The following is a 21,509-nucleotide window of genomic DNA, read 5'->3' on the forward strand; positions in this document are numbered from 1 at the left end:
CTTGCCCTCACACCCACGAGTCCCCTAACGAAGACTGGGGTGACCCGCTCCTCACCCCGCGTGGTGCCTCAGAGCTGTGGGCTCTGAATGAGGCTGCAAGGCCAGAAGGGAGCCCCGTCCTCGGCCTGGCGCCCCCTGTGTGGCGGCAAGTGGAGCGCCTGCCCCTGGATCCAGCGGGGACGCCCTTTCCTTGGAGCACCGCCTCCTACAGGGCGGGCTAGCTAGTGATCGCAGTGCGCCGCAGGGTGAACTCGCGTTCCCAAAAGATTCTGAAGCACCTGGATACTAAAGAGTTTCGAATCCGGGAGTCGGTTGAGTGGGCGGGGTGCGGGGGTGGGGGTGGGGTCTTTTGGTTCAGCGCCCTCTGGCTTTACCGTCAGCCGCTCTCTCACATTTTCTATGTGGTTTCAACTTGTCTGTACCCTTCCCTAATCCTAAAGCAGACAGCCTTGGAGTTCGGCTCGTCAAGAAAATCAAGTGGTTGAGCCATGAAGCCCCTTGGTTTTCCTTGCTGAACCCTGTCTTCAAGCTCTAGATCCCAGTTCCTCCTATTCCTTTTTTTCAGGGACTTCACTACATCTTCCCACCTCCACCCCCACCCCCACCTCACCCCACCCCACCCCCACCTCACCCCACCCCCTCCCACACCTCCACCCCCACCTTACTCCACCCTCCACCCCCACCTCACCCCACCCCACCCCCACCTCACCCATCCCCCACCCCACCCCCACACCCCACCCCACCCCACCCCCACCCCCCGTATTTCCTGCATCTCAGCCACGCTGCACCACCCCTGTGCTGCTGGCTATTTTTCTCCCAGACTGGGAAGCCTGTTCAGGTTCCCTATGTGCTTGGAATAATTTCCTCCCTCTAACCTATGTCCTGGATTTTCTTCTCATTAGAATAGTCTATACTAGGTCCACTTCACTGTGCTTCCTTTACCGTTCAACCTGCTGCACTTTGGTTTTCACCCTACAAAAACTCTAGTGAAAAAATCTCTCATTAAAAAAAAAAAAATCTCTCATAAGGTCACCAGTAGTCACTACCTCACTACAAAAGCAAGTGCATACTTTGATAGGTTTTATGTGATTTTTTTCAGGAGGCTTTCTTTTTTTTTCTTTTTTCTTTTTTTCATTTATTTTTATTAGTTGGAGGCTAATTACTTCACAACATTGCAGTGGGTTTTGTCATACATTGACATGAATCAGCCATGGAGTTACATGTGTTCCCCAGGCTTTGATTCTTTTGACCATTCCCTCCTTGACACTCTATCCTGTCTTGCTTTCTGTGACATCAAATTCTTCTGATGCTCTTCCTGTCCCTCTGGCTTATCTTTCTGTTTCTTTCAACTGTTTGTTCTTCTCTGCCCACGACTCCAAAGTTAGTATTTTCCCAGTTTTGTCTTCAGACCCCTCCTCTTTTCATTCTGTTTGTTCTCCTTGAATGAGTTTATTCACTCCTATGTATTATTTTATTTTCTCTGGACTTCAACCTCATCAGCTGTAAAATGGGAATATAGGTAGGCTCTACCTTATGAGCTTGTGAAGATTAAAATGTTTAGAATATGTTAATTCTTATTACAATGATTACATAGTTGCTGCTAATAAAAGTCATAATAGTGGTAATGGTGGGGTGATGGTTTTAACAGTCTATGCCCAGTTACAGCCCCAGATCCTGTCTGGTTATATATATATGCACATATATGTAGAGAGAGAGATAGTTGATTTATAATATGATATTAGTTTCAGGTATATAACATAGTGATTCAACATCTTTATAGATTTTATTCCATTTATGGTTATAAAATATTGGCTAGGTTCCCTGTGCTGTACAATAAATATATCCTTGTAGCTTATTTATTTTATACATAATAGTTGGTACCTCGTAATCCCCTACTCCTATCTTGCCTTTCCCCCTTCCCTCTCACCACTGGTAATCACTAGTTTGTTGTCTATATCTGCGAGTCTATTTCTTTTTTGTTATATTCACTAGTTTGTCTTATTTTTCAGATTTTTTAGATATAAATGATGATATACAGTATTTAACTTTCTCTGACTTATTTTATTAAGCATACTGTCCTCCAGGTCCACCTACGTTGTTGCAGATGACAGAATTTCATTTTTCTTATGGCTGTGTAGTGTTCCATTGTGTGTGTATGTGTGTGTACCTCAGATCTTCTTTATCAATTTGTCTGCTGATGGACACTTAGGTTGCTTCCATATCTTGGCTATTGTAAATAATTGTAGGTAATGCTGCTATGAGCATTGAAGTGTGTGTGCCTTTTTGAATTAGTGTTTTCATTTTCTTTGGATATATACCAAGGAATGGAATTGCTGGATCATTTGGTAGTTCTATTTTTAGTTTTTGGAGAAACCTCCATACTATTTGCTATAGTAGCTGCACCAATTTACATTCGCACTAACCGTGTACTGCAGTTCCCTTTTCTCCACATTCTCACCAATACTTGTTATTTATGGCCTTTTTGACAATGGCCATTCTGACAGGTGTGAGGTGGTAGCTCATTGTTTTGATTTACATTTCTCTGATGATGAGCACTATTGAGCATCCTTTCATGTGTCTGTTTGCCACGTATATATCTTCTCTGGAGAAACTATTTAGGTCTTCTGCCTATTTTTTGAATAGGTTGTTTATTTTTTGATGTTGAGTTGTATGAGCTATTTATATATTTTGGATATTAACCCCTTATTGATCATATCATTTGCAAATATGTTCTCCCATTCAGTAGCCTGTCTTTTCATTTTGTCAATGATTTCCTTTGCTGTGCAAAAGTTTTAAAGTTTAATTAGGTCCAATTTGTTTACTAGCCAGAGCTAGTGCCAGCCTGCTGGTAGGTAAAGCCAGGTCCTGGGATCTGGCTACAGGGCCTGGGGGGGGGGGGGTGTCCCACAATTGGTTCCTGACACAGCTGACAGCAAGGCCCAGAGTGTCTTGAAGCTTATATTGACCCGCTTGTGGGTGGGACCAGGGCCCAGTCGGTCCTAGTGCTGGTTCTGTCCTGTTGGTGATTGATCTGGGTCTGTAGGCTTCAGGACTGTGGTCTTCCTGGGGCTGGTGTTCACCTGCGGGGGGTGAGGCTTGTCTTGAGGCTAGAGGAGGCTTGCTTGTGGGCAGGGCCTGGGTCCATCTAGTACTGGGGCTGGAGCTGGCCTGCTGGTCAGTGACTTGGGTACATAGGTTTGGGGGGCTGTGATTTTCATGGAGCTAGTGTCCTCTTGCTGGGGGGGAAAGTCTAGAACAGGCTTGCTGCTGGGCAGGGCCTGGGATTCTGGGGCTGGTGTCTGCCCGCTGTTGGGTAGAGCTGGGTCCCAGGATCTCTGGCCACAGGAACCCGATGGTCCCTGATCTATTACATGTGCACTGGCGTATGGGGCCTGCTTCTGGGCCCTCTCCTGGGCAGGGTCTAGTCTAGGGGTGGCTGTGGGCTCAGAGGATCTTAAGGCAGCCTGTCTGTTAGTGCATAGGGCTGTGCCCCCTCACAGTTAGTTGCTTGGCCAGAGGTATCCCAGTACTGGTGCCTACGGGCTGTTGGGTGTGAGTGGGGCTGGGTCCTGAAGCTAATAAGCTAGAGGGAGGATTCCAAAATGTGCTTGCCAGCACCAGCGTCCACATGGTACAGAGAGCTCTCGGAAATGGCTGCCACCAGGGTCTGTGTCCCCAGGGTGAGATATAGTTGCCTCTTGCCTCTCCGGGAGATTCTCCAGATCAGCAGATAGGTCTGACCAAGGCTCCTTTCAAATTAGTGCTTCTGCCCTGGGTCCCGGAGCATGTTAAGATTTGGGTGCACACTTTAAGAGTGGAGTCTATTTCCTCCAGTCCTCTTCGTCTTCAGAAATTGAGCCCAGCTGGCCTTCAAAGCCAAACCTTCTAGGGGATCATCTTTCCCTGTGCAGGACCCCTGGACTGGGGAGTCCAGTGTTGGGCTCAGACCTCTCGCTCCTTGGGGAGAACCTTTGTAGTTATAATTATTCTCCCTTTTGTGGGTCACCACTTGGGGGGATGAGACTTGACTATATTGGACTCCACCCTTCATACCCCTCTTGTTGTGATTTCTTATTCATATCTTTAGTTGTAGATTATCTTTTCTTGTAGGTTCTGAGCTTTTTCATTGATAGGTGTGCTGTAAATCATTGTAATTTTGATATGCCTGTGAGAGGGTATGAGCTCAGGGTCTTTCTACTCTGCCTGACCCAATCCCACATTTTATTTTTTTTTAATTTATTTTATTTTATTATTATTTTTGGTCACACTGTGCAGCATATGGGATCTTATGTGGGATCTTAGTTCTCTGACCAGAGATCAAACCTGCACCACCTGCAGTGGAAGTGCAGAGTCTTAACCACTGGACCACCAGGGAAGCCTCTCTATAATTTAAAATACTACTTCCACCACAAGTCGAAGTATTCCCAACCTAGACATCTCTCTTAAACTTAAGATCCATACATTTTTGTTCCCTTAACATGTAGCTATTGAACACATATAGAGTCACTTTTTGAAAGTAAAATTGACAGATATTATAGATTGTTTGGATGGGGATTGTAAAGATTGAGAGGAAAAAAAGGAGACAAGGATGACCCCTAGTTTTAAAGTTTGAGCAGTTGTTTCAGAGATGTGGTTTGTGATGTCTTTTAGTGACCAGACTAGAGATATCAAGCAGGCCTTCTGGGATATACAGATTTGGAGCACAGGGAAGAAATCGATGGTACTTAACAACCAAGGACTTGAATGAGATCTCCTAGGGAGAGAGGAGAATAGAAAACAGAGGACTGAGTCTCAGGGCACTCCAATTTATAAATACACAGTTATAGTATAGTCAGTTATTAAAAGCACAAAAATGATTCTGTGCTAATTTCTATTTAAGCTTTAAAACCAGGTAATTATGATGTATGCCATTTCAACCATAGAAAAATAGGAAAAACTCCCCCAGATCATTTTGTATAGCCATTATCATATAATATCTGATGACAAAAATATAGTACCAAAAAGAATACTATTGACCCATCTTATTTATAAATACAGCTGCAAAGAGATTGTACCAACATTTATATGTTACTTTTGGTTCATATCCAAGAACAATTCCTTGTCGTGAGATTCTTGCATTATATATGAAGGAGTATAATAACTCGTGTTCTTGCCTGGAGAATCCCAGGGATGGGGGAGCCTGGTGGGCTGCCATCTCTGGGGTCGCACAGAGTCGGACATGACTGAAGCGACTTAGCAGCAGCAGCAAAGGTATATTAAAGATGCATATTGTAGGTTAAAGATACATATTCCACAGCATAGAAAAAGATGGGCAGCTCCCCAGTTCATTTTGTGAAGCTGATAAAGCTAATAGCCAATCAGAAAAATAGTGTGCAAGGTAATATGTTATAGCCACGCTTTCCAGGAAACAGACTCACTCAGAAGGACAATGCAGATAGTGGAGTGCAGTTTATTACACCGGCGGGCCCAAGGCAGAGTCTCCTCTTAGCCAAGGACCCCGACCAGCATTTGTGAAACTCTTTTATACCCCATGTGCACGTATCCAAACCCACCACCCCAATTCCCTTGAGACTTACATAAACAAAGGAAGGGTAAATACAACTACAATAACCCCCTCATTCACATGTTATGTGTTCAAACAGTCAATAATCAATAAGCCCGCAGTTACATTTCAAATAGTTAAAAACCGATAAGCCTGTGCTTACATTCTGATAGATAGTGTCCGGAGGCAGGGGTGATTAGTGTCTGTTTTCTCTTAGGTGATGAGTAACCTGGATGTGATCTTCAAGGTTCCCCTGTCCGGAGGGGGTCTTCTCCTTCCATTGTCGTTCCCACAGGCACTAAGCAGAGAGTTCAGAGTCCACTGGAGAGGCAGCCGAGCACGATCAGCACAGACAGGCCTGAGATGGAGTCCAGGCCCTCTGAATTCCTTCTTCATATATTGTATAAATACACTGACCGATCTGCAAAAATCCTACATATCTGAAAATGGACAGTATCAACATTCCTATGACAGCAAACCTTACTTTCTTCCTTGCTAATAGAACCTCTACATTGCTTAGTCAGTGGCATATGAACCCTGGGCAGGGTCTTGTGATTGACTTAGGGGTGGACATGTAACCCTGTGCTGCTCAGTGAGATATATCAGGAAATTTGCTGGGAGTTTCAGGGAAAGATTTTCCTTTGTGATTAGATAGAGGACCAATAAAGTGAAAACCTTTTACCAACGAGCCCTCATCCTTAGGATGCCAGTATGAGGCTGTGTTGTTTGCAGCTGCAGCAGTTACCTTGAGACCAGGAGGGGAGACATGGCAGACATATGTTGTGACCATCATGTAAGGTGAGCCTCCATCCCAGATTTGGTCCAGATGTCCAGACTGATGACATCACATGCACAGTAAGAGGGTTTGAAAAATGTTTATTCTATTAAGGAGCTTTCTGGGGAGAACAGCCAGAGCTCCCGAGTTGGTCCAGAAATGGCTTGAGAGAGCAAAGAAAGACTGGCTGGGGATTTTAGTTGTAGTTAGAGTTGGGGCTGTGGTGACAGTTCCTGTGTGTAGGTGGGGGCTTGTGGTCTGAAACTCTTGCCATCACCAAGGGAGAAAGCAGTGAGGCTTTCTTCTTGGCTTTCCCAGATGAGGGGGTACAAGGGGAGAGTGAGGGTGGAGGCCTAAAAACTGTCCGCAGTCAAACATCAAAAAGCGAAGTCAGACGCTTCATGATAATTTACTCCAAAGTTTGAGTGTGACAAAAGTGTAAGACACTTCATTTAATTGAAGTTTATTATGGCACTCTATGTGGCCTGAGGACTTCCCAAGTGACTCAGCAGTAAAGAATCCATCTGCCAAGCAGGAGACACGTGTTTGATCCCTGGCTAGGGAAGATCCCCTGGAAAAAGAAATGGCAAACCTCTCCAGTATTCTTGTCTGGGAAATTCCATGGACAGAGGAGCCTGGAGGCATGAGAGAAGGTTGCTAAAGCTTCTTTTGTGAAAGGAGTCTAGCCGAGGGGCGCTATTGAGAATGGCTGTTGTATTGTAATTTTGACAGAATCTAGAGCCATTGTTGGAAGGGGCTCCATTCAAGGTGGGCTGATTTGCAAATAATTGCATAAATGGGCTAAAGGAAAAATTGTAAATAAGGAGTATGTAACCTCCAGAACCCAAAAGGCCTAAAAGATACTGGGCTTGTTTTAACACTGTGGAAGTTGAGAATTAATAACTATTTCTTGACAGTGTCAGGTACGGAGGGGTCCTCCATTTACCAAATCATTTTCAGGAATTTACGGAGGTAGTGGGGTCTTGCACTGTGTGTGAGGCAATGGCCTAGCCCCCTTTTTGAGCTCCCTTGTGATTATGTGTTCGTCCTGAATAAATGTGCCTAGTGAATAGCCTCAGAGTAGGATAAAGCCATAACTGTGCCCCTGGAGAAAGCTGGATGCAGTTAAGATCATTTTGCAAAAATTGTGTGTGATGGCAAGACTATTGATGTGCTCCATAGATAACCAGGTAAAGGTGTATCATGTAGAAGGAGTCTTTTGGGCCTAGAAAAGAGAACAACAGTCTCAAAGGCCCCTTGCTGAATCATCTAACTTCGGAGAAAACAAAGCATAACTTTAGTTCCATCCTGATGCTCCAGGCCCGTTGCATCTATCTGGGACTTATCACCCCCTGTCTGGAAACCCACCACCCCCTACACCCCCCAGAAGACTTATCACCCCCTGCCCAACTACAAGTGTCATCTCAACAAAAGAATACTCAAAATATCCCACTTGATTGACGTTTCCCTTATCGCTTCCACAAACCTCCCTATAAGTATGAAGCCTCCCTGATCCCTCTCGGCGCTCAGCCTGGTCGTTAGGCCGACTGTCGCCCCTCCTTGCCTGAATAAAGGTAACCTACTTCTCTTGAGGTCGTCTTTCCTTTTCTGCCTTGCCGGAACTATGCCTTACACATGTACCTTAGGAGGTGAAGGGAGACTACAGGTGAGAGACTTTTGAAATAGAGACTGAACAGAAAGTATTAGTCAAATCTGTTACAGAAAAATATCTATCATTTGCTTGGACAGAGTCAGTAGTTTCAATAATTTTGAGTATGGAAACCTTAATGGGTGGGACCACAGCACTGAGGCCACAACAATCTACAGTGGGGCATCATTCATTCTTCTTTCACTTGAAAGTCTTTAATACTAAAAGTTATACATTTTTCTTTATTCACTTAAGACTTATATAACATATTTTTTTCCCTTGGTGGATAATAGCTTTACAATGTTGTGTTGGTCTATGCCGTACATCAATGTGAACCAGTCTTAATTATTGTTGTTGTTCAGTCACTAAGTCATGTCTGACTCTTTGGACTGCAGCACGCCAGGCATCCCTGTCCTTCACTATCACCCGGAGTTTGCTCAAGCTCATGTCCATTGAGTTGGTGATGCCATCCAACCATCTCATCCTCTTTTCCTCCTGCCTTCTTTCCTCCTGCCTTTCCTCCTGCCTCCATCCTCTTGTCATCCCCTTTTCCTCCTGCCTTCAATCTTTCCCAGCATCAGGGTCTTTTCCAATGAGTCAGTTCTTCTCATTAGGTGGCTAAAGTATTAGAGTTTCAACTTCAGCATCAGTCCTTCCAATGAATATTCAGGGTTGATTTCCTTTAGTATTAACTGGTTTGATCTCTTTGCTGTCCAAGGAACTCTCAAGAGTCTTCTCCATCACCATAGTTCAAAAGCATCAATTCTTCGGTGCTCAGCCTTCTTTATGATTCAGTTCTCACATCCATACTCAACTACTGGAAAACCATAGCTTTTTCACTATACAGACCTTTGCCAGCAAAGTGATGTCTCTGCTTTTAAATATGCTGTCTAGGTTTGTCATAGCTTCTCTTCCATGGAACATGCATCTTTTTAATTTCATGGCTGTAGTCACCATCTACAGTGATTCTGGAGCCCAAGAAAATAAAGTCTGTCACTGCTATCACTTTTTACCCTTCTATTTGCCATGAAGTGATGTGACTGGATGCCATGATATTAGGTTTCTGAATGTTGAGTTTTAAGCCAGCTTTTTCACTCTCCTCTTTCACCCTCATCAACAGGCTCTTTAGTTCTTCTTTGCTTTCTGCCATTAGAGTGGTATCATCTGCATATCTGAGGTTATTGATATTTCTCCCAGCAATCTTGATTCCAGCTTGTGCTTCATCCAGTCCAGCATTTCGCATGATGTACTCTGCATATAGGTTAAATAAGCAGGGTGACAATATACAGCCTTGACGTACTCCTTTCCCAATTTGGAACCAGTCTCTTGTTCCATGTCCCGTTCTAACTGTTGCTTCTTGACCTGAATACAGGTGTCTCAGGAGGCAGGTAAGGTGATTTGGTATTCCCATCTCTTTAAGAATTTTCTACAGTTTGTTGGAATCCAGCACTCAAAGACTTTAGCATAGTAAATGAAGCAGATATTTTTCTGGAACTCTCTTGCTTTTTCTATGATCCAATGAATGTTGTCGATGTGATCTCTGGTTCCTTGCCTTTTCTATATCTACCTTATACATCTGGAAGTTCTTGGTTCATGTACTGTTGAAGCCTAGCTTGAAGGATTTTGAACATCACCTTGCTAGCATGTGAAATGAGAGCAATTGTACAGTAGTTTGAACATTCTTTGGCATTGCCTTTCTTTGGAATTGAAATGAATACTGACGTTTTCCAGTCCTGTGGTCACTGTTGAGTTTTCCAAATTTGCTGATATATTGAGTGAAGCACTTTAACAGCATCCTCTTTTAGGATTTGAAATAGCTCAGCTGGAAGGAATTCCATCAACTTCACTAGCTTTGTTCATAGTAATGGTTCCTAAGGCCCACTTGAATTCACAGTTCAGTATGGCTCTAGGTGAGTGACTACACCATTGTGGATATCCGGGTCATTAAGATCTTTTTTGTATAGTTTTTCTTTGTATTCTTGCCACCTCTTTTTAATCTGTTCTGCTTCTGATAGGTCCTTGATGTTTGTGTCCTTTATTGTGCCCATCTTTGCATAAAATGTTCCCTTGGTATCTCCAGTTTTCCTGAAGAGATCTCTAGTCTTACCCATTCTATTGTTTTCCTCTATTTCTTTGCATTGTTCACTTAAGAAGGCTTTCTTATTTCTCCTTGCTGTTCTTTGGAACTCTGCATTCAGTTGTGTATATCTTTCCCTTTTTCCTTTGCCTTTTGCTTCTCTTCTTTTGTAATTATGACTGATTCGCATTGATGTATGATTTTATATATATATATATATATATATATATATATATATATATATATATATTCTTGCCTGGGAAATCCCATGGACAGAGGAGCCTGGTGGGCTACAGTTCATGGGGTCGCAAAGAGTCGAACACGACTTAGCGACTCAGCAACAGCATTAGTCACAGCTTAGGCTGGAATCAAGACAGATGATTCATTCTAAGACACACAGATAGGTCTGGGCCAAGACACACAACCCAGGGTCATTCACTTTAAAGAGGGCTCTGATCCTGTACTTCTAAATGCCAATTAATTATTGAAACTTCTGACTTAGTTAAATCTATAACAGAGCTCTGTAGGATTCAGCCAATGCAGCACGATGAAGCACAACTCAAAGGGCAAGCTAGCCAGCAGGCATCAAAGTCAGTTAGCAAGCCAGAGCAAGAGAAGACACACCCCTGTTGGTGGTGATCATTGTCTCAGCATTCTACTCACAGTACTGACTGTGGACACCCTACAGAGACAGCATGGACCCCCACCCCAAATTTGGTTTTGATGTCAACACTGAAATTGCTCACATAATGAGACTTTCTGGGGCAACCAGGGCAGGCATCTCAAATTAATCTGAAATGATATGAGAGAGGAAGGAAAGAAAGACTGGCTTGGGATTTTTTTCTTTCTTTTTTTTTTCTTAATATTGGAGTGGGTTGCCATTTCCTTCTCCAGGGGACCTTCATGACCTAGGGATCAAACCCGCATCTCCTTCATTGGAGGGCAGATTCTTTACCACTAGTGCCACCTGGGAAGCCCTGGCTGGGGATTTTTATGGTGGTCTGGGGAGTGGTGGGCTGGAGTGAAGGTTTCTGTCCATGGGTTGGGGTCTGGGGGTTTGAATCTGTGGCTGGTGCCAAAGAAAGGAGAACCCAGGCTTTCTTACCAACTTACCAAGATGTGAGGCACAAAGGGAAGAGGGAGGGTGAAGCTTAAAAGCTGTCAACAGTCAAACATTGAAAAAGGGATTCGACTTTATTAGAGCAGTATGGAAAAATGAGAGAGCTGGGTCCTTGATGAGTTTATTCAGCCTCTCAACGGCCTTGGAAACACCTGCTCTACACTTCCACTGTTGCTGAATAATTCAGTGTCTTTATGGTTAACAGGCTATTTTTAATTAGGCTTTCTGTTAGTTGCAGTTAATTCTGAACTGATTTAGTGCTGAAAATATTGTATAATCCATTATTATCATTTTAGATATATTCAAGGAATACAAAGGTGGTTTGGTATAAATAAACCTGTACTCGTAATTCATAACAAAATGAATTAAAGAAGAACATCATGGATCATATTAATAATATACTTTAATTGCTTTCATAAAATCCAGTAACTATCCCTGATAAAAACACAAGGTAAAATAAGAACAGAAAGACCTACCTAAAGGCTCCTTACTAAAAACAAACAACAAATATCATTCTGAAGAATGAAACACTAAAAGCATTTCCAAGATAACCAAGAATTACACAGGAATGCTATTATAATTGTTCTTCCACATATTCTTATTCTAATCAATGCAATAAAGGAATAAAATGATTTAGTATAATAAGTATTGAAAAAAATCATAACTTTTTCTGGTGTGAGTGTATACCCAGAAAATCCAAGAGACACTAATAAATACTAATACGATTGATGACATCATCATGGTTGCTGGATACAAAGTAAATATTTATTCAGTCATGTGTTTATTTATTTTAAAATATATATTTATTTGGCTGTGCCAGGTCTTATTTGCAGCATGCAGGATCTTTACTTGTGACATGCAAATTCTTTAGTTGCACCATGTGACCTCTTAGCTGTGGCATGTGGGATCTATTTCCCCAGCCAGGGATTGAACCTGGGCCCCCTGCAACCTCAACCCACCTAAAATATCATAAAAGCAAGATCCTTAAGGATTGAACTGTTTCCTTGTAATAACTTAAGTGTCTCTGAGGAAAAGCTTCAATAATTGTAGGATTACAGAAACAACTAGTACTCAACAAGTTAAAATTCTCATTGTTGGTTATCTAATCAAAGATGGCTAGGCATGCAAAGAAGCAGGAAAACGTAAGTCATAATGAGATGAAAAAAAAAAATCAACCCATCAAAAGCAGCCCCAAAACAACAGAGATGTTGAAATTAGCAGACAAGGGCATTAAAACAGTTGTTATAGCTACTAAAACAGTTATAACTATAACTCTGTATGTTCAAAAGTCGTAAAGACATGTATAATATAAAAAGACAGAAATAAAATCTATGAAATTGAGAACTATGCAATTTGAAATAAAAATATACTGAATGGGACTAACAGTAAATTAGACATTGAAGAAGAAAAAAATAGTAAACTTGAAAATACAGCAATGGAAACTATCCAAAATGACACACTCAGGAGAAAAAGCATCCAAAAAAATGAACAAAGCATCACTGAGCAATGGTAAAACTGTATTTGTGTAATTGGAGTTCTCAAAGGGAGTTCAGAAAATTGGTAGAAACTTTCAAAAGTTCATGAAAGCTATGAACTCACAGATCCAAGAAGCTCAAAGAACCTCAAGCACACAAAATATTAAAGAACACTACACCAAGGCATATATGGTTAAATTGCTCATGAGTGAGAGAGAAAAAAAATTTTTTTTTCACCCCACTGTGCAGCTCTCAGGAAGGCTCTTAGTTCCCTGACCATGGTTTCAACTGGAGTCACGACAGTGAAAGTACTGAATTGTAACCACTGGATCACTAGAGAATTTCCCAAAAAAATCTTAAAATCAACCAGATCAAGGCATGTTACATAAAAGGATGATAGTAAATTTCATATCAGAAATTATGTAAGATGACAGAGGAGCAAAACCTTTAAAGTCTTGAAATTAAAAAATGATTGTCAACCTAGAATTTTACCCAGTGAAAATATTGTTAAAAAACAATTTTTACTCAGTAAAAATTAAAGATCTTATTGGCTCTATTCAATGGTTCATGAATCGGACAGCATCCCATCTAGTAGAAAGGCATTTCCAGGAACTGTACAAAATGAAAGATTTTTATAGGCAGAAGGGAACAGGAGCAAGGAAATTATGCTAGCAGATTCGTTGTGGCAAGGTCAGTTTCCTTTAGGGGATGGCAGGGGTCTATCAGGAAGATTGCCTCACTAGTACTGATCAGGTAATTCCTGACCGATTGGTTTAAGATTCCATTTTTGGGAAAGCTGAAACTGTAGTTAAGTTTTGTTTGGTGATGTGAGGCTTAGCATAAGTGACTCCATTTGTGACCTGTTGTCATATTTTTAACAGTATCAAGAAAGAAGGTGAAATACTTATTCAGATATACAAAAGCTGAAATAATGCATTATTAGCTGATCCATACTGTAAGTGTCAAAGGGATTTCTTCAGGCAGAAGGAAAATGATAGATGGAAATGTAGATTTCTACAAAGGAATAAAGAACACTAGAAATTATTACAATAAGGAGATATACATACATATATGATTTTTTCTTATTATTTAAATCCCTAAGATAAAATTGACTTAAAATAATATTAACAATCTAGTGTAGATAAAGCAACCCTAAAATAACTAGAGAGCTAATGCTAATAAAACCAACAAAGGCAAAAGTGAAATAATAAACAATATGCAATTAATCAAAAATAAGTCTAAAAGAGAAAAAGGAATAAATGGGGCAAATACACCACTGAAGTTGTACCCCAATTAAGTCAGAGACTCTCAAGAGAGTGGATTCATTTATTTTTTTAAGAGACTGGATTTAAAACCAAGGCTCAATTATAAGTTGCCTGCAAGAAACACACTTTAAATATAAAAATACAAATAATTTAAAAGTAAAAGAATGGATTTAGCAATGATTTCTTGGATTCGACACCAAAAAAATGCAGGCATCAAATTTTAAAAAATATATAAATTGCACTATGTCAAAATTTAAAACATCTTTGCATTAAAGAAAACAATCTTTGCATTAAAGGACACATTAAAAACACAGATTGAAAAGGAATACTCAAAAAAAAAAAGAAAAGGAATCCTCATGGAATGGGAGAAATATTTATAAATCTGATAAGGGGTTAATATGCAGAATATATAATGATCTTCTACAACTGAATGATTTAGAAAACCTGATTTAAAATACAGGCAAAGGTAACAAGGTGGTGGACTAGGAAGTTACAGGCTCTCCTTTCCCCACAGAGACACTGAGTTAACAATAATACACAGACCAGAATACCTCTGTGAAAACTCTAGAGACCAGTTGAGAAGCTACAGCAACTAGGCCCTTATAAAACCAAGAGGGAGTCCAGTGAAAGAGTAGGAAAATTCATGCATTTTGGTTACTCGTTCATGTCACTCCCTCTGTGTAGCAGAGTACAGAGTAACCAGGAGGAAAACCTCCATAGCAGAGCACCTCCCCCCAGAAGGAATAAAAAAGGAACATATGTCCAACATTCTGACTTGTCTGGGACTGCCAGAGGGACTAGTTTCTGTCTTGTCTGATTCAGAACACTGATGGGACCAGCACCACGGTTTGGAAGCCACTGAGAGCAGGTTTGGGCTTCTCAGGTGGAGCTAGTGGTAAAGAACCTGCCTGCAAATGCAGGAGACATAAAAGACATGGGTTCCATCCCTGGACTGGGAAGATCCCCTGGAGGAGGGTGTGGCAACCCACTTAACTATTTTTGTGCGGAGAACCACATAGAGCCTGGAGACCAAAGTTCATAGAGTCGCAAAGAGTCGGACACGAACGCATGAAAATAGACTTGAAAGTCACTGAGAATAAAGATGGGCCTCCCTGGTGGCTCAGAGGTTAAAGCGTCTGCCTGCAATGAGGGAGACCTGGCTTCGATCCTTGGGTGGGGAAGACCCCTGGAGAAGGAAATGGCAACCGTGTTAGGACTGTAGTTCTGCAAGCAGACACCAGGGGGAGCAAGAGATCGGAAAAGGTTTGAGAGGTTTCAGAACGTGGAGCAGCGATGCTTGGAGAACGTCTTCCCTTGCAAGAAGCTAGCGCTTAAAGATTGGGAGAAGTGGTGGTTTTTCAAATGCCCAAAGCCCAGCAAAAAAATTAACAAGAAACAGAGAAACATGGCCCAATCAACGGAACAAAATAAAGCTCTAGGCATCAACCCTAATGAAACACAGAGCTGCTTCACACTCATTAGCATGGCTACTATCACAAAACAGAAAATAACAAATGATGATAAGGACTTGGAAAAATTGGAAGCTTTGTGCACTTTTGAAGGGGCTGTAAAATGGTGCAACTGTTATGGAAAATTATACGGATGTTCCTTTAAAAATTAAAAATAGAAGTACCATATGATCCAAGAGTCCCACTTCTGGGTGTGTACCCCAAAGAATTGAAAACAGAGTCTTGAAAGGATATTTGTTCACCCATGTTCATAAGAGCATTATCCATAATGGCCAAAAGGTAGAAATAGCCCAAATATTCATCAACATATGAATGGGTTAACAAAATGTGGAATATGCATACAATGGAATATTATTCAGCCTTAAAAAGGGAGGAAATTCTGTCATATGTTAGTTACAACATGGATGAACCTTGAGGACATTATGCTAGGTGAACTAAGCCAGCCACATGAAGACAAATACTGTGTAATTCCACTTATATGAGGTATCTAAATTCATAGAAACATAAAGTAGGATGTTTGTTAACCAGAGGCTGGGAGGAAGGGGAAAAGAAGAGCTTCTGTTTAATGGGTACAAAGTTTAAGATTTGTAAGATGAAAAAGTTTTGGAGATCTGTTTCACAAAAATGTGAACTCACTGAACAGTACTGGACTCTACACTTAAAAATAGTTAAGATGGCAAATTTTTTGTTGTGTATATATATTTTTTTGGCCACAAAAAATATCCTAGAGGAATAATCAGAAGTGTGCAAAGGGATTTTAGCACAAGAATGTTCATTGATTTTTAATTTTTAATATCAAGGAAAAATAAGTAACAACCTTAATGCACAATTTGGAATTGATTAAATAAATTTTGATGCATCCATACTCTGGATAGTACATAATGCTATTTAGCTATTAAAAGTCATGTTAAGAACAAAGAGTGATATATGTTAAAGTAAATGTAATATTAATAACAATGCAGTGTGGTGTTTATAACATACATAGAAGAAAAATGCATGATAAATAGCACAAAGATGAAATGGAAGTTAATTGTTGTAAAGTTCCTATACTATACATGAATTGGTGTAATATTACTTGAAGGTAGAGAGTGATAAAGATTTCTACAATGAAACCCTAAAGCAATGTCTAAAAACACACACACAAGAAACAAATGAAGCAATAATAGCTAATAAGTCAATAAAGTAGAATCATTTTAAAAACAATTAATTCCAATGGAAGACAGAAAAACAAGAAAGGGAGAACAATAAACAGATGGGACCAACAGAAAACAAACAGCAAGATGGTAGATTTAAATACGACCAAATTAGTAATCACATAGTATATAAATGGTCTAAACAATTCAAATGGTAGAGGTTGTCAGTATAAAATATATGATAACTACATAATTAAATATATAATAATTTTTTCTTATTACTGAAATCTCTTTAAAAATAGTTTACTGTTTAAATTAAAATAATAACAATGTGTTGAGCAGCTTATGATATATGAATCAGTAAAATGTATGATAACAATAGCAGAAAGACCCACAGGGGAGAAGTCGAACATATGGTTCTATGGTAAGGTTCATATACAATATGTAAGTGGTATGAAATAACTTAAAGATGGATTATGATGTTAATGATATATACTCTAAACCAGTGGTTCTAAATCAGGGGTGATTTTGACCCCTGGAAGACATTTTGGAATGTCTGGAGACATTTTTGGTTTCCACAACTGAAGGGGATACTACTGATGTATACTGGGTAGAGGCCAGGGATGCTGCCAAACATTCCAAAATGCACAGGATGGTCCCTGAAACAAAGAATTACCTGGACCAAAAAGTCAACAATTTTGAGATTGAGAAAACCTGCTATTAACTCTGAAGCAATCATTGAAATAGAATCTTTCTTGCAGAAATTGACAGGCAGGTCAAAAAATTTACATGGAAATTAAAGGTATGCAGAAAAGCTAAAAAAAACCTTTTTTTAAAAAAAAAAAAGAAGAAGAAGAAGAACAACGTTGGAAGACTCACACTTCCTGAGTTCACAACTTGCTCCAAAGATTTTGGCAAATCTTGTATTTGATAAAGGTCTAGTATCCAAAATATATAAATAACCCTAACAAATGAAGAGTAGAAAGACAACCAAACTAAAAATGAGCACAGGATCTAAATAGACACCTCTCCAAAGAAAATATACAAATGGCCAATGAGCACAAGAAAAAGAAATGCTCTCTGTCCTTAGTCATCGGGGAAATGCAAAATGCAAATCAAAACCATGATAAGGGAACTTCTCTGGTGGTTCAGTGGCTAAGACTTCAAGCTCCCAATGCAGGGGACCCGGGTTCAATTCTTGGTAAGGGAACTAGATCCCACATTCTGCAACTAAGACCCAGAGCAGTCAAATAAATATATATTTTTAAAAAACATGATAAGATGCCACTACAACCCCAGTGGGATGACTGTAATAAGAAAAAAATAATAAAAGTGTTGGCAAGGATATAAAGAAGTTGGAACCCTCATACTTTGCTGGTGGGACTGTAAAATGGGGGTGCACAACTGCTTTGGAAAACAGTCTGACAGTTCCCCAAAAAGTTAAACATAAAATTACCATATGACCCAGAAATTTCTCTTCCTCTATATAGAGATGGATAGATGGATAGATAGATAGATAAGTGATATGTAGATAGATATGCTCATCCCTATTAAAAGGCACTCTCCATTCCCCTTCCTTCCAGCTCTTGGCAACCACAGATGTATTGTGTCTTTATGGATTTGCCTATTTTGGATACATCATATAAATGAATCAAACATGTGACCTTTTGTGTTTGGCTTTTTTAGCATGATGTTTTGAGATTCATCCATGCTGTGGCATGGATCAGTATTTCATTCCTTTTATGCCTGAATAATATTCAACTGTATGGATATGTTATATTTTGTTTATCCATTCATTAGTTGGTGGACATTGGGGTTATTTCCATTATACATTATTCCAACAATATTATGTAGTTTTCAGTGTGTAAGTCTTACACTTGTTTTGTTAACCTTTTCCTAAATATTTTATTCTTTTTTATTCTATTATAAATGGAATTGTTTTGTTAAATTCATTTTTGGTTTGTTCACCACTAGTGCAGAGAAAGACAATCAATTTTTTTGTGCTGATATTTTATCTTGCAACCTTAGTGAACTTATTCTCTAGCTGTCATGGTCTTTTTTTTTTGTCATAGTCTTTTAATTCCTTGGATTTTCTATATACAAGATGATGTCATCAGTCAGAGGATTGGAGGGGAGGGAAAGGATGTTACCCTCATCCTGTGTCTTATTTGTGAACATATTTGTTCTGATGCAAGTCAAATACTTTTATGATTCAAGTTATTAATAACTATTTTATGAAGATTGTATCATTCTATTCTGAGAAGAAAACATTTTATGGAAGCCAGACTTTGAATGCAGATTTAAATAATGGAATTCTCTTTGGTAAAGACAAAGTAGAATAAATCAAGATGGTTTCTTTCTCTCTCTTTCCACCTTGCTTTTTTTTCCAAGCCAAAGGTGTTGACAAAATGCCAGAGTAGAGTGAAAGGACTGTCAGGAACAACCATAAGTAGATGTAGGATTTGACGGGACACTGACAAAATGCAGTGGACAGCTATGCTAACTTCCACTCATGCATCTTTCTTTGGTAAAATCACTTCAGTTTTCCTTAAGAGGATCACCTCTCCCTGACTTTCACTCCAGGCAAGCTGAGTGGTATTGATACCACCCCAAGCTCCAAGGTTGGGCATGTGACTCAAGCCTGGCCAACTAGAGAAGTTTCTCCTTGTGGCCACAGAGGTTGGTTCAGGGATGGACACAGAATCCAATTCAAGCCAATGAGAGACTCAGAATTTTTACTTGAACTATCAGGGAAGAGAAAGCTACCTTTTCAAAGGGAAAGTGAAAGTGTTAAGTTGCTCAATTGTCCCAAACTCTTTGCCACCCCATGGACTGTAGCCCACCAGGCTCCTCTGTCCATGGGATTCTCCAGGCAAGAATACTGGAGTGGGTTGCCATGCCCTTCTCCAGGGGATCTTCCCCACCCAGGGATCGAACCCGGGTCTCCCAAATTGTGGGCAGATTCTTCACCGTTTGAGCCACCAGGGAAGCCTTTCAAAGGAAAATTAGCCTTTGAGGATATAGGCCTGATAGTGCTGGCAGCCATTGTACATATCTTGATTTGTGGAGCCTGGGAATGATGGAAAGCAGTATAGAGAGATGGAGAAAGACTGTTTCCTAATGACATAGAGTTCCAAGACTTGGTTATGCCTGAAACCAAAGTAACCAGGACCTGGACTTTTTAGTTACATGATTCAGTAAATTTCTTTTTATCCTTAAGTCTATTTGAGATAGTTTTTATTCATTTGTTTTGTGACTTACAAGCAAAAGAGTTTTAAATGACATACCAAAGGATACCAGATTAGGAAAGTATGAAGGAGGAAACTGGAAAAGGGAATGAATATTAAAGAACAGAGAAATGAGTTCCTATCATGGGAAAACCTACTGCCTTTGACTCCAAGGCTGTGGAGTAGAGGATGCATGAAGACAAAATGCCCCAGTCACTGGAGTCGGTTCAGTAGATGGTTCTAGCACTCTGCCAGGCTCCCAGGAGTCTGTGCTCAGAATCTCAAAATTGGTGGCTGTGCTAGATGTTTTGTGTCTGACACTCCAAAAGTAGTCCCCCCTCCCCTTTCCACCGTGCTTTTTTCCTTGGGAGACTGACCTGTATGGACCACACCAGAGGGCTTACTTGCCCTCTGACTTTTGGCTGGGTTTGGGCAATGGGAATTACCAGCAGGAGATCAGAAGGAGGGAGGAAGATTAAGTCAAGGTATGTATTCTCCTGTTTCCCTGCCTACTAGGTCACCTTGAGATAGCTTAGTTCTCTAGCAAGGTCACCACTTCTCTCGAGGTGGTCAGCTGTACCCTGCTCAGTCCTGGGTTTTGGGAACCTCTTCCTAACCCCGTCCCTTAGGACCTAGGGAAGGTTAAGAGTTTGGCTTGTACTAGCCTGGGTTATTGTGCTATTTTTGTGGTTCCCTACATTGACACATTTATAATTAATCTCTTTGTAAATAAATCCTCTACCACTTATTCTATTTTGTCAACATGCTGTCTATTTCTTATTGGAATTCTAACTGATGCTATGGCTAATCAGGGGCCTGTGGAGAAGTATATCTTGAATACAGGGCTGTCAGATTGAGAGCCTACCACATCCTTCTTAAAACTTTTAGATCCCTCTATCAGCTTTTCTTCTTTCCTAGCCTACAACTAAAGAACTGTGTGAAGTAGGCAGGGCTGTTCTGCATTTCAACTCTATTTTCCTTGCCCTTTGCCTCCATCTACTCCTCACTCCACTGAGGGTGTGAGACCCCTCAGTACATACAGACACCCAAAATTATTTTCTGCCTGGATAAAATCACACGGTAAATCACACTTCTGCGTGATTTGGTTAAATTGCTTTATCATGGTTGAAATTAGTAAGGAAAAAGGACTCTAACACAGAACCTAGATGGGGGAAATACATTGCAATCACAGACAAACCCCCCCCCCCCAGTTCAAACCATATCTGCTAGTAGACCTTAGCCCACGGCAGCTTGCAAAGAAAGAAGGGGTTCCGACTGCAGCCTAGCCTCTGAGTCAAATAAGGGAATGGAAATATTTCTGTCTTTAGCTGCAATTACCACTAGAGATTTGCTCTGGGAGATAGTCTGTGGTCAGATGTGCCCTGAAGTCACTTAACTTGCAGTTTCTCTTTGAATTTCTGTTCCTTTCCCCTGCCTCAAAGTTTCTTGTCGCGTTCTTCTCTATGCAAACAAACAGAATAATTTATACCAGAAACTCAACCTTGATGAAGAAAGGCAGTTTACTCTGACAAAATAGTCTTCCGAGAAACTGGAGCATGAATGTTGCAAAAGGAAAAATGCTTAGAAATGGAACAACTTTTAGTTTCATCCTCCTGTGGCCGAATCCCAAGAGTCGGGGAAAAAATGGTGGGAGGGAGAAGAAAAAAAGTCTTAAACTAATAGGCTGTCAGTTGTCAAGTTTTCCACCCACATGTCTGCCCGATATTCCTGTGGGGAAATCAGTGGTATAGTTTAGAAAGAGGAAATCATACACTCCT

General features: G+C 40.5%; 1 protein-coding gene across 6 annotated transcripts in view; it reads right to left on the reverse strand.

Annotated features, from left to right (window-relative positions):
* Positions 1 to 4,671: 4,671 nt before the first annotated feature.
* Positions 4,672 to 21,509, reverse strand: part of ATP1B4 (ATPase Na+/K+ transporting family member beta 4) — a 37,322-nt gene continuing 20,484 nt past the window's right edge. For 3 of the 6 annotated variants that reach the window (XM_065916420.1, XM_065916419.1, XM_065916426.1), the window contains exon 9: positions 5,548 to 5,840. In XM_065916420.1, the coding sequence (XP_065772492.1) occupies positions 5,785 to 5,840 (56 nt within the window). In that variant the 3' untranslated portion in view covers positions 5,548 to 5,784. Of the gene's footprint in view, positions 4,754 to 5,547; positions 5,841 to 13,519; positions 13,652 to 21,132; positions 21,460 to 21,509 lie in introns of those variants that run through there. The other 3 variants (XR_010660493.1, XM_065916425.1, XM_065916422.1) reach the window with 3 other exon arrangements.

This window comes from Muntiacus reevesi, chromosome X (genome assembly GCF_963930625.1).
Source record: "Muntiacus reevesi chromosome X, mMunRee1.1, whole genome shotgun sequence".
Lineage (NCBI taxonomy): Eukaryota > Metazoa > Chordata > Mammalia > Artiodactyla > Cervidae > Muntiacus > Muntiacus reevesi.